The sequence below is a fragment of the Alligator mississippiensis genome, chromosome 3, assembly GCF_030867095.1.
Source record: "Alligator mississippiensis isolate rAllMis1 chromosome 3, rAllMis1, whole genome shotgun sequence".
Taxonomy (NCBI): Eukaryota; Metazoa; Chordata; order Crocodylia; family Alligatoridae; genus Alligator; species Alligator mississippiensis.
Window position 1 is genome coordinate 152,814,072 of NC_081826.1, and position 13,999 is coordinate 152,828,070.

The 13,999-nt window shown below is 45.4% G+C and overlaps 3 protein-coding genes across 11 annotated transcripts in view; all 3 read left to right on the top strand.

The window, feature by feature from the left end:
* The window catches only part of APTX (aprataxin), a 29,797-nt gene extending 26,288 nt beyond the window's left edge, over positions 1-3,509 (top strand). For all 9 annotated transcript variants that reach the window (XM_019490673.2, XM_014596195.3, XM_014596196.3 and 6 more), the window contains exons 6-8: positions 724-950; positions 2,208-2,311; positions 2,934-3,509. In XM_019490673.2, the coding sequence (XP_019346218.1) occupies positions 724-950; positions 2,208-2,311; positions 2,934-3,088 (486 nt within the window). In that variant the 3' untranslated portion in view covers positions 3,089-3,509. The remainder of the gene's footprint in view (positions 1-723; positions 951-2,207; positions 2,312-2,933) is intronic.
* Positions 3,510-4,560: 1,051 nt separating this feature from the next.
* On the top strand, positions 4,561-7,550 carry ACTL7A (actin like 7A). Its single transcript, XM_006266719.2, has one exon. The coding sequence runs from the start codon at positions 6,229-6,231 to the stop codon at positions 7,405-7,407; it is 1,179 nt and encodes a 392-aa protein (XP_006266781.1). The 5' UTR covers positions 4,561-6,228; the 3' UTR covers positions 7,408-7,550.
* Positions 7,551-13,824: 6,274 nt separating this feature from the next.
* The window catches only part of XPA (XPA, DNA damage recognition and repair factor), a 29,261-nt gene continuing 29,086 nt past the window's right edge, over positions 13,825-13,999 (top strand). Inside the window, exon 1 of the mRNA XM_006266726.3 lies at positions 13,825-13,971. Within this exon, the coding sequence (XP_006266788.3) occupies positions 13,848-13,971 (124 nt within the window). The 5' untranslated portion in view covers positions 13,825-13,847. The remainder of the gene's footprint in view (positions 13,972-13,999) is intronic.

Consider the following 13,999-nt stretch of genomic DNA (forward strand, 5'->3'; position numbering starts at 1 on the left):
GACGAATGTATCCATCTTGGATGTCTGTAAGGTGGCCACCTGCAGCTTTGCTCACATATTCACAAGGCCTCATCCAATTTTTTAAGTTTTTGGATTTGGTGCTGCAGTTGATGAGGTGACCATCCAATTGGTGTGTGATTCTCTAATCTTGCCTTCAGGTGAACTGAGAACCACTTTGGTGTCCTCCCTAGCAGAACATGCATGCTGATTCACTTGAAGGAGAAAACTTGCTTACCTTGCAGTAGTTGGAATTCTTAGAGATCTGTATGTGCTTGCCACAACCCATGCTCCTGTCTTCACCTACATTTCCTCAAGTCCTGTATGCTTAGGATTCTGTGGTTGCATAGGCATACTCTACAATGAGCCACTGGGAGCATGTACACAATGTAGATACTGCCGGTGAATAAACGTGTAAGCTCAGGTATGTGAGACAAAACTTGGAATGGGCTTCCAAGGGAGGTGATGCTCGCCCCTTCCTTGGGGGTCTTTAAGAGAAGGTTGGATAAGCATCTGGCTGGGGTCATCTGACCCCAGCACTCTTTCCTGTCTAGGCACGGGGTCAAACTTGATGATCTGTTGAGGTCCCTTCCGACCCTAGCACCTATGAATCTGAGTCCCATGTACCCAGAGTGGACTCTTCTGGAACTATAGTTATGAAGTAAGCAGCTTCTCCTTCCAAGGGACACCAGTCAATGGTAAATAACCCACATCTTTCTCTACTAGGTCTACAAAGATGAAAGGGTTGTAGCAATTAAGGACAAGTATCCCAAAGCTCGTTACCACTGGCTCATCTTACCTTGGGACTCCATCTCCAGTTTAAAATCCGTGACAAAAGAGCATCTTGGACTACTGGAACACATGCATGCCATTGGTGAAAAGTTGGTCCACCAGTGTCCTGAGAGGGAGAACTTACAGTTCAGGCTGGGTTACCATGCTATTCCCAGCATGAGGTAAGACTTGAGTGGGTCAGCAGGTGCCATTTTTGTTATCTAAAGCCTCATGCTGAATTATACAGATTTAAGGGTAAGTCTCAGAGATGCTTGGGTTTTTAAGACCCCCATTTAGGCATCACTAACATTCTCAAAATCACTGCCCACTTGGTGCCTAAAGTCCCTGGCAGACATCATACTTAAAACACAATCAGACTTTTAATCTCATTTTAAATAGTAACCTGGCCAAACATTCATGGAATTAATGGCACCACAAAATGGGAAACCAGCCACAAAAAATATTACATAAAAAAGTGTGTAATATTTTTGTGGCTGGTTTCCAACGCACCTTAAATTGAACGTGTGGCAGGGTTAGGATTGCACTGGGACCTCCAGCTGACCCCAGTTCAATCCTCCTGGTTGACAGTCAGCTTACTGTCAAACACCTGGCTTTCATCTTGCTAGTGCAGGGAAAGCCTGGGACCATGGTTCTGGGCTTCCCCTGCAGTGGTAAGCAGGGCACAATTGCGATCTGACTCCCTCATTCCCAAACACGTGTCCTCCTATACACTTATGGCATGGTAGGAGGCATGATTGTTTGGTTTGGGGATCAGATCCCATTATGCCTTTAAATGAATATTTGTCAGTGGACTAAGTCTTGCATGTCAGAGGCTGAAAAATGTATCTCATTGAACTATACAGAACTCTTGGCAGAGGTGATATCTTTTATTAGACCAATTAAATATTTGCAAAAACAAATTCTTTTTTTTTTTTTTTTTTTTTTTTTGCAAATATTTAGTTGGTCTAATAAAATATATCACCTCTAACAAGAGTTCTGCATATTTTTTTGCCTGTAGACCAGCACAGCTAAAACCTGTATCTCATTGAGCTAGGAGTTCATTAGAGTTGCATTAGAAACAATTTTGGGTTGTACTGTTGATGTCTTTAAGTCCACTTTAGCTTTTGGCCTTCTCTCAATTTTGCTTTCCTTGCGGACATCATGCTCCTTGGCATCTACTGGCATGGGTTATATTACACTGCTTACATGTAGTTTTCTACTTTTATTAAACATTATGTATAGATTACTTATGAATTTGTCCTTGAGACTTCAGGGGACTTGATCTCATAGCCCTGTATGTATGCTGTAGTGTTCACATGGGAAGGATAAAATTATTCAGTTTTCTAAGGTAGTCATTATCTGTGTAGCTTTCTCTAGATGAGAACATTTTTTTTTAATTATCATTATTTTAATTAATTGTGTGTGTATGTGTGTTTCAGTCACATACATCTGCATGTAATCAGCCAGGATTTTGATTCCCCTTGCCTTAAAACCAAAAAGCACTGGAATTCTTTTACCACAGAATACTTCTTGAACTCCCAAGGTAAAGATGTTTTTAAAACTTGCTCCATAATGTACAATCTACTTTATTTTTCTGGTCTGTGAAGTCTTTGTTATCTTAAAACATTTTGTTAGGAAGAAAGTTGAAAGTTCATGCTTAATTTTGGATATTGAGTCATTATTGTGGCAACCGTCGATCCTCCTGGATCATGGTGTATGTGTGAGGGGCACCCAGACCCTCAGTGCATATGCCTGGGCAGGAATTTTTTGAGGAGTGGAGGCTGCCCAGACCTTCCATCCTCCCTTTAGGCCACTGAGACGGAATCTAAAGATGTTTGGTGCCTCCATGGCTGTAGTTGTATATGCGTCTGGGAATCGAACCCAGGTCTTCTGCGTGGTAGACAAGGATTCTACCACTGAGACTTGAGTGATCATGATACCATATTTACTCACTTTTTAAGAAGTTTTCTTTCCCATTCATTTGCCTTTTCTTAGAATAATGAATAACAACTGGGAGCTGTGAGAAACTGCAGTTCAGGGAGCACAGCTGGGATGGGTAGCATGCTGTTCTGTAATGATGACATCCTAGAACAGATTTTATAGATGCTGAGAGCACTTCACCGTGTATTCTGTTCTTGTACCTAATGTTTTTTGGTTTCCTTCAGATGTCATAGAGATGATAAAGACCAAAGGAAAAGTGCTGGTGAGTGGTGGGACTTCAGAACTCCTCAAGTTGCCCCTCAGATGCCATGTGTGTAGGCAACCTCAATCAACCATCCCACAGTTAAAGGAACATCTCAAGAAGCATTGGCCAAACTGACTTAGATCTGGAATTCTGTGTTCTTTTACAGTTCTTGGAAAAGTTCCAATAAGCACATTCAACACCTCCTTATAATGAGGTTTTAAAAGAATTAAAGTAAATTAACATCTGTTCATTAGATAGGCTGTTGGGCTAGGATTGTACCTGAATGGAAGTCTTGAAACTGTTTTACTTGGGTAGATCAGGATTATTCTGATTCAAGAGGCAGTTTAGTGCCTACAATAGGTTTGTGTTAGACTCTAAGGGGGAAATATTCAGAACCTGGTGTGGAAAAATCTTCTTTTTGTTAAGTGATATTGACACCTGATTCTTTCTTTCCTTGTTGATGATTTGCTGACATTGATATCAACAAAAATACCCTTGCCATAGATTGTAATATCCATTCAAATGAAATGATTAATAAACTTCCTTTAAAACCTTCCACTGCAAATGGCTAACAAAGATTATTGCTGATGAACCCCTGCCCAGGTAAACAGGCAAGACAGTCTAATCTTTGAAAGTGACGTGGTCTTTGTTGTGGTATGTACTGACCATCCTCAACACCAAGCTTTTAAGGGCTGCTTGTCCTGGCCTTCAGAACATACTACGCAGTATTATTGTAATAAAGGGTGCATCTTGCTGCAAATTGATTTTGCAGTGGTTAGTCAAAATCCAGTGTCTTCAGTGGTGAATGTATCCTTGTAGGACTACAGGATGGAGCCCCTCTATGTTTTAAATGCACTTGCAAAATCATTAACACATTAGAGTCAGCAAGATGCATTCTAACAGGTAAAAACAGTTATTGAAGGATATAGAAAATTACCAGACCACTTGTTATTTATTGACAAAATATTTATTTAAGGTAGTGACTATTAATTTAATACTTTAATGTGTAGGATGGCTGAAATAGTAGCTCCAAGAAAATTCGGCTGATGTTCTTTCAGTCTGTTGGAGTATCCTAATGCTGAAAGCTTGTGAAATGGATGTAACGTCATTCGTGTGAACATGTTGCTTGGACTCTATGCACTAAATCAGGTGATCTAGTTACTGCAGCATAAACTCTTAGCATTTTAGTAAACAACTCAGGGCCCTTGATCCTTATAGTCTTCCTTTCTAGTTCAGAAATGCTGAAACAACTTGATTAGTACAGCAAAACCAGAGGTTTTGTCATAAGAATACAAGGACAGGACAGATTGGCGGTCTGCATGCATTGCTGGAAGACCAGAAGATTTCAAACATCAGCTCTGCATATTTTTCCTTATGCATGATGGGACTCAGTTGAGGTTTTGATATCAGTACAGCATGCTCCTTTGGAAACGTACTCATTTCTCTGTATAAGATGTGCCCTCAGATATCTTGGACAAAATCCCAGTCTGCCACTATGCCATGTTTCATGGATTGATCATTTCTAGTGGTGTTTCAGTATTCAGGTGTTGTCTCAAACCATTTCCTTTTTGCTTTACATCAGTTTTATTGGTGTCTTGGATTCTTTACTTCCTGTGGGTGAAATCACATAGGAAGGGTTACGCTGTCTAGCAAATCTGTATTCACAGTAGTGCAAACCTAGTCCTACATCTAGTTGTTGTCTTAGGCTCACCATAGTTGTTATCCTGTGTCCCCAGCAAATTAATCTTTCTTGTACCTACTTGCATTCTCTGTGCTATTTTTAATCTATAGATCCTTTAAAGTATATGGGTGGAGTTCAGCAGGTATTCTTGCAACTTTGCTATCACAACAACTGCAGCATCACTGATTGTGATGTCATTAGTATTATGTGCTTGTAGCATGAGTCACTTCCTGCATGTTGCTTACCAGTAAGCTTTTTAGTTACAATTTCAGAATGACATGCAAAGGTTTTTTAAATATCAAATGGGCCTAGTGACCTTAGGCTTCTATTCCTTGTGTTTCCAGGAGCAGTCCTGCTTATTAGATTGTACAAGATACTCTAGAAAAAAACGTTCCTTCCTCTTCCAGGAGTCAAATATCTCAGGTCTTTGGTGTTTAAATACATAAGGTGCAGGTGTCCTAGAAATGACCAGCTTAATTAAAGGGGCTGTCTTTTCCCCCTCACCCCACCTCTGGTGTGGTAGCGTGGGCTCTGCAAAGACTAAAACAATCCTTAATGACAGGAGGCACAACACACCAGAGAGTATGAACACTTCACATCCACAGGAGCAGCTCTGCCCTCATGCTTCAGATACCACCTGGTATTTGCCTGTAGTTCAGTAGCACCACAGAACATGGTGAAAAGAATCCAGAATCCTTCTCTTGAATAATAGGCCAAGGTTGGCAATCTTTTACTAACAGTAGGCTGCCACTCATGACCTGAAGAATCTCTTTGTGAGTCAGATCCACAGGCCATAAGTTGTTAACCTCTGGTTTAGTGGGGTTTGCTCAACAGGTTATTTTAATACTCTCTTGCTTCTGTAAGTAACTTTTTCTCCTGTTTTTTCTCATTTGCTTGTTTTTATAAGTTATTTTTCTCTCTCCTGTAAGGTGCCCTCAGCTTTTGTTGGCTAGGATGATAAATCTAATAAATAAAACAATCAACCAATCAACCATGGATATTTTCCTAGCATGGAAATAGCATCAAGCTGTACAGATATGTTGAGGGCTTTTTAATAATGAACAAAAAGAATATTCAATAGAGCAACGTTTCCCAAAATAAAAAGATTTGATTGAAAGATTGTAGACCTTTTCCCTAAGAGTTTAGGAAAGGACCCAAGGTTGCATTGAAAAATAAAAACTACAAAGTTCTTGATTATTGCTAGTTTGCACAGGAGGCTTGCATGCCCATGTAGAACTCAAGCCAGATGTCTGCTCATTTGGTAATGCTCAGAACAAATGTAGTATGCAGGGGAAAACACATCTGCAGTCAGTGCCTACATGTATCTTGCTTCCAGGGCACCTCTCTAAAAGTCCATGTCTCTCTAAAGGTCTGGTCAAGCCCTGGGACAGGTAGACCTTTGATGTCATAATTAGTGATGTCAGTGTCATGAGTGTTCTAAAAGTGCCACCTGTATTCCTGCTACTTGCCATGTTTTCTGCCAGTACAGTCAAAGAGAATCAGCATACATGACACTGGAAAGGAAGTGTCACTCAAAGACAATTCAAGCTCCAGTTCTCTGCCTGTAGCAGCTGTAAAGGAAGGCCCTACAAAGATGGGAGCAAGAACCCATACAAACCCTAAAGATGAGAAAATGTCTTCATTGCCCAACAAAGACCCCAAGATAGTGAAAGAGACTAGAGCAGTAATCATAGACATTGGCACAGGTTACTGTAAGTGCGGGTTTGCTGGGGACCCTCATCCTTCCCATGTGATTTCATCAACAGTGGGTAAGCATCTCCAGGAGACTGCCAAGACTGGGGACAATCGGAAAGATACCTTTGTTGGGAGAGAACTTTACAGTGCTAATATACCCCTAAAACTCGTCAACCCCTTGAGACATGGCATTATTGTGGACTGGGACTGTGTCCAAGACATTTGGAAATACATTTTCCACAATGAGATGAAGATTCTCCCAGAGGAGCATGCCATCCTGGTATCTGACCCTCCACTGAGCCCTACCACCAATAGGGAGAAATATGCTGAGATGCTGTTTGAGACATTTGGCGCTCCTGCCATGCATATTGCTTACCAGTCTAGATTATCTATGTACTCTTATGGGAAGACTTCTGCTCTAGTAGTGGAAAGTGGCCATGGTGTTTCATATGTGGTTCCTATTTATGAAGGTTATACTATGCCAAGCATCACAGGCAGGGTAGACTACGCTGGTTCAGATCTCACCTCTTACCTCATGAAGCTATTAAATGAGTCTGGGTACCAGTTTAAAGAGGAAGACCTAAGCAAAGTAGAAAATATCAAAGAGAAATGTTGTTATACCTCATTGGATGTTCCTCGGGAAATGTCTCTTCAGAGACTCCCAGTTGAGTATGAGCTGCCAGATGGGCATTTAATTAAAATTGGCAAAGAGCAATTCTTATGTGCTGAAATGCTTTTCACACCATCCTTGATAGGGTTCCAGCAGCCAGGGCTTGCACTGATGACAATGACCTGCCTCAATAAATGTGATGTTGACCTCAGAAAGAAACTGATGGACAGTATCTTGCTGTGTGGAGGTTGTACCATGCTGAAAGGCTTTGCTGACCGCTTCCAGCAAGAACTGATCAAGATGTGCCCTAACAACAACCCTGTTGTAGCAGCATCACCTGAAAGAAAGTCCTCTGTCTGGACTGGAGGGTCTATTTTGGCATCACTCAAGTCTTTTCAGCAGCTCTGGGTTCATCGGAGAGAGTATGAGGAGCATGGTCCTTTCTTTATCTACAGGAAATGCTTCTAAGCGCAAAATGGATAAGACTGAGTTTGGAATCAAGCCTACCATCTAATCAAGGCCATATTGGGTTAAGTACCTTTATTTCCCTCTCTAGGTACACTCTTAGCTAGGAGGTGGCTTGTGCCATTAAATGCTTGTAGCTTTCTGTGTTGCATGTAGTTTTTATCACTTGCATTTTAACAGGAATTTTTACTATCAGTAAATCTAGTCCAGTGGTTAATAGGAAGCAGGTCCTACAATAGTACATAAGGAGCTCCCACTCCCTTGTCCAGGAGGGACTGTGATAATAACAGCACTGGCATCATCCTAATGAAGCCTCAAAAACCAAGTACTGAGTAGTAGAAATATAGAGGCTTCTACCCTTCCAGCTGTCCAGTTTTTTTGACTAAAGGATGGGAAAAAACAAAAGGGAACATTCCCTTTATGCTGCTGTGCTGTGGGAGGCACTTGTCCACACTGCCTCAAAACACCAGAGGATGAAGTAGTCACAAGTGTTTTGAATAACTTTACTCAAGCTTCTCATGCTGGGCCCAAGTTGGACCCTTCCAGGTCCAGCAGCACACCTGTGAGCAGTGAATCATCCAGATGCAGTCCCACAGCATGTCTTGCCCCCTACAGCAGCATGTCTGGGTACTTTGCTGCCTGGCATTGCTGGACAGCCCGAGCCCTGCTTGTCTGCAGGCCCCTGTCCAACTGTGTCTGTACTCTGCCTTAAACCAAAGGCAAGGATTACATCCCTTCTCCTTCCTTTTAATAAAAAAAGCCTTTTTATTAAGCTCCTGGCTCTCCACCTGACAGAAGGAGGAAGGGGTGAGGTGTCCATTTCTGCCACAGTCTGATCAGCACATGCATACCTGTAGGAGCAGTTGAAAGGAAGAAGACATGATGAAGCAGCCCACACTAGTCAAAGAGTGCATGATGAAATGTTCTTGGACCAAACTGCTCAATAACTGCTCAGTTTGTACCACTTAGCCTTGAGATAGCACAGTCCAAGTGCTGATGCTGGTGCACTGAATTTGTCATAGCAGTGCACAGAGGGCACTTACATCAGTCTATACCAGGGCTCCTGCATGTTACACTTGTATGAGCTCCGAAGGACTGACAGGCAGTGTCAAGCTGGTGCTTAACACATGATAAATGTGAGGACTGGAGTAGTGACAAGGGTGCAGGTTGCCCTCCTGTGTGCCAGCTGCCATGACGACCAGGCAGTTTCTTTAAAAAAAAAAATCAGGATGGAAACAGATAATCTGACAAGTTTGTCTAATAATGGTCTGACATACCTGGCTTCTACTACCAGAGTACTCTTAAATTAACACAACACACAATAAATGGCATTTACAGCAAAAATGGAAAGCTGGCTGACTTACCAACTTCAAAACAGAACTCCCTTTAGTTCACATCAGTGAATGGGGTGCAACTTTGGTCCTTACACATGATGCCATAGCAAGGGCGGGGGTGAGCGAAACGATTCCCCCAGGTACCAAAGCAAAGGGGCGCCAACAGGTGCTGCCCAGCTGGGGCAGGGCACGGGGCAGAGCTGTGAGAAGTTCATCTGGGGGGACATGGGGATGGGGGAAGGGCAGCTCCCACCACTGCGTGCACTTCCAGGTAAGCATGGGGACGAGGGCATGTGCCCCCCGGATCTGTGTACGGGGCAAGAGTGAGCTGCTGCTGCGGGCTTTGCCCTGGGCACCAAACTTCAGTGCTATGGCACTGCTTATACACAATGAGCACATCAGAAATCTGAAAGGCACCAAGACAACAGTATCATCCTGGCCTAACTCAGGCCTCCTCTACATATATTATGCAATTAACTGGGTAACTGCACAATTAATTTAAAACAGCTACATGTGCAAAATAACTATCATGCCATCTAACTATAAAGGTACATCTAATTATAAAGTTAGAGCTAGAAAACATGTAATAACTTTATAGCTGGTTGCAATCCAGCTTTAATTTGCCCTTGCATCTGGGAGCTACAACCCTTCCCCCCACTTTTTATCTGTCAGGCTGTTGCTCAGCCCCAGAGACAGTACACAAGTCTGAAGGGTTGCTAGCTTCTTATGTGGTAGGGCCTGAATGGTCTCTGTTGCCACAAAATGAATAATGCCTCTTTGAGCCCTGGCACTAGTCAGATGGGCTCTGCAGCCCATCTGAGCTTGGCATGTTTCAGAAAAAAGGACATTTCTTGAGCCCACCAGGGCTGTGCTTTCAAACTGATACCAAGAGCCCCACATCCAGCTTTGAACTCACAACCTACTCATTATTAACTCAGCAACCAAGCTACTGAATACCAGTAGTAGCCTACTTATAACCTGAATAGCCAAACTATCAGTACATACACCAAAATAAACCCTCAAAAACTCAAAAAGATAAGTACACTGGAAGAGGGCCTGTGCATAGCAAGGAAAGGTCACAGGAAGCCCAAAATTCCCCCCACCCCTTTACCTGCCAGCCTTATGTTTGGTCCCAGAGATATGATGCAAGCCTCCAGTGGTTCATATTTGAGCCCCAGAGCTCTAGCACTGGTCAGGTGGGCTCTGGACCCAATCTGAGCTTGTCATCTTTCAGGAAAATAATTTCTTAAGCCCACCATAGCTGTGCTTTCAGACTGAAAATCAGAGGCCAGCTTGGAATTCACAACCTCCCTGTTACTAACTCAGCAAGCAAACCACTGAGCCACAGAAGAAAACCCAAGGGGAGTGTCGCATGGCCTAAGTGACTAAACTGTCACGACAAAAAAAGTCAAATGTACTGTGGGAGGCCTTTGTGCCTAGCAGGAAGAGGGCATAGGCAGCCACAAACTCCTCCCTTTTACTTGCCAGCTTCATGCTCAGTCCCAGAATTATTGGTCTAGTCTCAGTGGTACCGGCTTCTGAAGTGGCAAGGCCTGACCAGGCTCAGCTGCTGCAAAAATCTGAAAAAAAATATGTTTTGGCTGGACCGAATCCCCCTTCCTCACAAACACTCCAAGGGATCTGACTGAAACACAGATCAGAATCTGGGGCTTCACGTGACATGCCGAAACCCCAAAGGAATTTCCCCATGCCATGCATCTTAAAGCCCTGGAGCACTGACACTGGTTAAGTAAGCTCTGGAGTCCATCTGAGCTTCTCATCTTTCAGGAAAGAAGAAATTTCCTCAAGCATGCCACAGCTGTGCTTTCCAACTGAAACTCAGAAATCCATACTAGCTTTGAATTCAGAAACTGCCCATTGTTAACTAAGCAACCATACATCCTTTTAAACACACAACATAATCAGATGATATTGCGTGGCATAAGTGCAGCACAGACTCAAGATTATTTGGCTATCTGAATTGAGATTTTCCACTTACTCATATTTTTGGAATTTTTTTTTTCAGTTTAACCCTAACCCTGAATTTCTTGGTTTTACCATGCTTGCTCTGGGGATAATTACAACATCCTTGTAATTTTTTTGACTCATGACATATTCTCTCAATCTTCCCTACATTTCATGTTGTTTTTGTTTGCAATCTTACATAGAGCTGTATTATTCATTTCTGGAAATCTGCACATTTTCTCTGAATGCCTACACAGCTTCAAAAACAAGGAAAAAGTGAGTAGATCTCACTTCCAGAAGAGCACGATTTGGAATGTAAAAAAGAATGAGACTTGCTTATCGAGTGATGAATAGCAGTTACAGAAGTTCTGGTAAATTTGCTTTCAAACAAGCAATCACAATGTATTTACTGATACAAAAATAAGTGAATTACCTTGTTTCTAATACTAATATTCACCTTGGATTATCTCATAGAAAGATAACTCAGCGGATAAGATCTCATCCTCTCTCATATCTAGGGACCTACTTAAATCAGTTTTGCAGAAACCATGAAAAACAGCAATCTCTGATCACCATGAAAAAATGGCATTGGCCATAATTTCCCAGGGAAAAAAAAAACCTTAATACAAATAAAATGCTAGCTCCCTAATGGGAGCCATCAGTCCTCACTGCCACTGTGACCTGGCCTTGCAGCTCACCTGGGAGGGGAAGGCACCAGCTGGTGGGATAGTTTGATAGACCCCTCTCATGCCTTTCTGCCAATCAGTGTCAAGGGGTGGGGGTGCACAAACAGCAGCCAGCAGTCAGCGTGTGTGTAATTGCCAAGCCATGCAATAGTATTCTCAGGAGCCACGTGCATTTCCTGTAGTCTTCCACTGAACTTAGTCAGTGGGCACTCATCAACACTATGCAACATGGTATGTGTTTTGCCACAGCTAGTCTGGATTGCTGCGAAGACCCCAACGGTAGAGGCTGGCTGCACGCAGACCTTGCCCTGTCTGGAACCATGAAGTTGCTTGCTATGTGAAGGAACATTACACCTCCTACAAGCAAAGACTGGAAACAAAGAAGGGCAACTGAGACCCTCTGGGTCAAGATACGAGGAGAGCACAGGGAAGGAGATTTGACCATAGGCATTTATTACAGACTTCCAAAACAAAAGGAACTGCTCGACCAGGAATTCTCTAGAGAACTGGCAGAGGCTGCACGCTCTTGGAGCATGGTTGCCATGGGTGACTTTAACTACCCAGACATCTCGTGGGATAAGCACTCAGCTAGATCCGATTGCTCGCAACACTTCCTCACTTGGCCGCTTCTGGTCCATGGCATAGAAAGGTTGGGAACCTCTAGCTTAGGGCCCCAGCATGTCATAATCCGGCCATGCCTCAGCCTCTCTCCACTCAGATAGATACTTAGCTCCTGTGCAGCACTGGCATTCTGTAAGTGGAAAAAACTGGAAATTGTCTTACTGATGCTTGGCTGAAGGCACCAAGTCTTGCAGTAGTCAGCCAGCTTTGCAGTGTCACCGTTCAGAGTATGTTGTAGTTCAGAAAAAGTCTGGGCCTGGAATCCACAGCAGATGTCGTCAGCATGGATGAATTTCGTGACTAGTTTTGTGGCAGATCATTGGTGTAGAGATTGTACAAGGTCAGAGCAAGCACAGATCCCTAAGGCAGTCGGCTGGTCTGTGTGGCAGAGCACCAGTGGGGTGCTCACCACTTTGGGGCTATCACAGGCTCTGGGGAAGCCTGTTTTTGGGAGCAGCAGAGAAAAGCCTTCCATGCTGAACACTGTAAGGGGGAAGGTGGGTGTCAGAGCACCTTAAGTGCTCTGCCACTTTAACACCTGGATCAGGCAGCAGGCAGATGTGGCTGAACCCTGACAAGAGACCTTAAGTCCCAGGCCAGCAGGGCTGGAGGCCAGACACTGAGAAAGCAACATCTCCTGGAGGAGCTGCTGCTCTAATAACTCAGTGGTAAGGGTGAGGCTATGGGGAAGAAGGAGGCCTCAGGGGTCCTGGGCATGATCTAAAACTGCACCCTGCTGGGTTGGGGAGGCCTGGTGGACCTCCCTGGTGTAAGGTGCCTAAACCCCTGCCCCCACCACCTGATGGGTTACAGCAGTGCTTCTCAAACTATCCGATGTGGTGGACCGGCAACTTTTTTTTCCAGTGGGCCAGGGACCCGTGCCCGGTTCAGCCGGTGGCAGGTGTAACAGCGCTACACAAATGCGCGACCAGCTGTTTCTCTCTTTCCTCACCTCACCCAACGTGACGTCACCCGGAGCGTTGGAACAAACTGTGACAACATGACTTATCAATGTTATGCTTCTGAAAATATATTTCTTTCTTTTCTGACAATTCGCTGCGGACCGGCAAATATATTTCTTTCTTTCCTGGCAACTTGCTGCGGACCAGCAACCAGTGGCTCGCAACCAGCACCTGTCCGCGGCCCACCACTTTGAGAAGCACTGGGTTACAGGATTAACATGGGACGGAGTAGTGGGGCCAGGGGAGTCCCCCGGGGACACCTGAGCCCGTTGGGGTGCAAGACCCCGAAGGGCAGCAGTGGAGGCCAGGCTAGCCGTGGCAAGTGCCCGAGCCTTCCAGCACTCGGGCTTACGCTGGGTGCACAACCCCGAGCACCGAAACCACGCCCAGGCGCTCGGAGTCTCTGGAGCAACGGCGGCCAATCCATCAATCAAATACGCTCAAGACAGGCCTGCGGTGCCTACGGCCCAAAAGCACAACTCGGGAAACCTGGAGCGGGAGGTATCGGCTCCTCGTCCCGCTCCCGCGCAGGGACGCACCTCGCGGGTCCCCCCGCAGGCCCCGGGCCCTGCAGCATCACGCACCCGCCCCGCTAGAGCAGCGCACAGGCGCTACACCCGGGCTGCGGGCCCCGTCGGTTCCAGCCCGCCGGAAGGGCCGGCCCGGGCCTCCCACCTCTTCAGCTCCAGCCCCTCACGCCCGGGACCTGCCACCCGGCAGAGGCTTCCGGAGCCCAGACGGAACACACCACCTCCCAGCTGCCCCCGCGAGCGAGCACCGCCCCTTCTGCTGCGCGCAGGCGCAGTGCGCTCCACGTCTGGAAGTAGAGGACGCGGCTGGCCTGCGCCGTCTCGCCGGCGGGGCAGCGCGGCGCCATGGAGGGCGCGGGCGGGGCGGCGCCCCCGGCGCTGTCGGCGGCCGCGCTGGCCCGGATGGAGCGGAACCGCCAGCGGGCGCTGATGCTGCGGCGGGCTCGGCTGGCCGCCCGGCCCCACACAGGTCGGCTGCGGGCGGCGCGGGCCGGGGC

Bases quoted from the DNA above. Each gene is read 5' to 3' on its own strand.
- ACTL7A (XM_006266719.2), top strand. From the start codon at position 6,229: ATGGGAGCAAGAACCCATACAAACCCTAAAGATGAGAAAATGTCTTCA.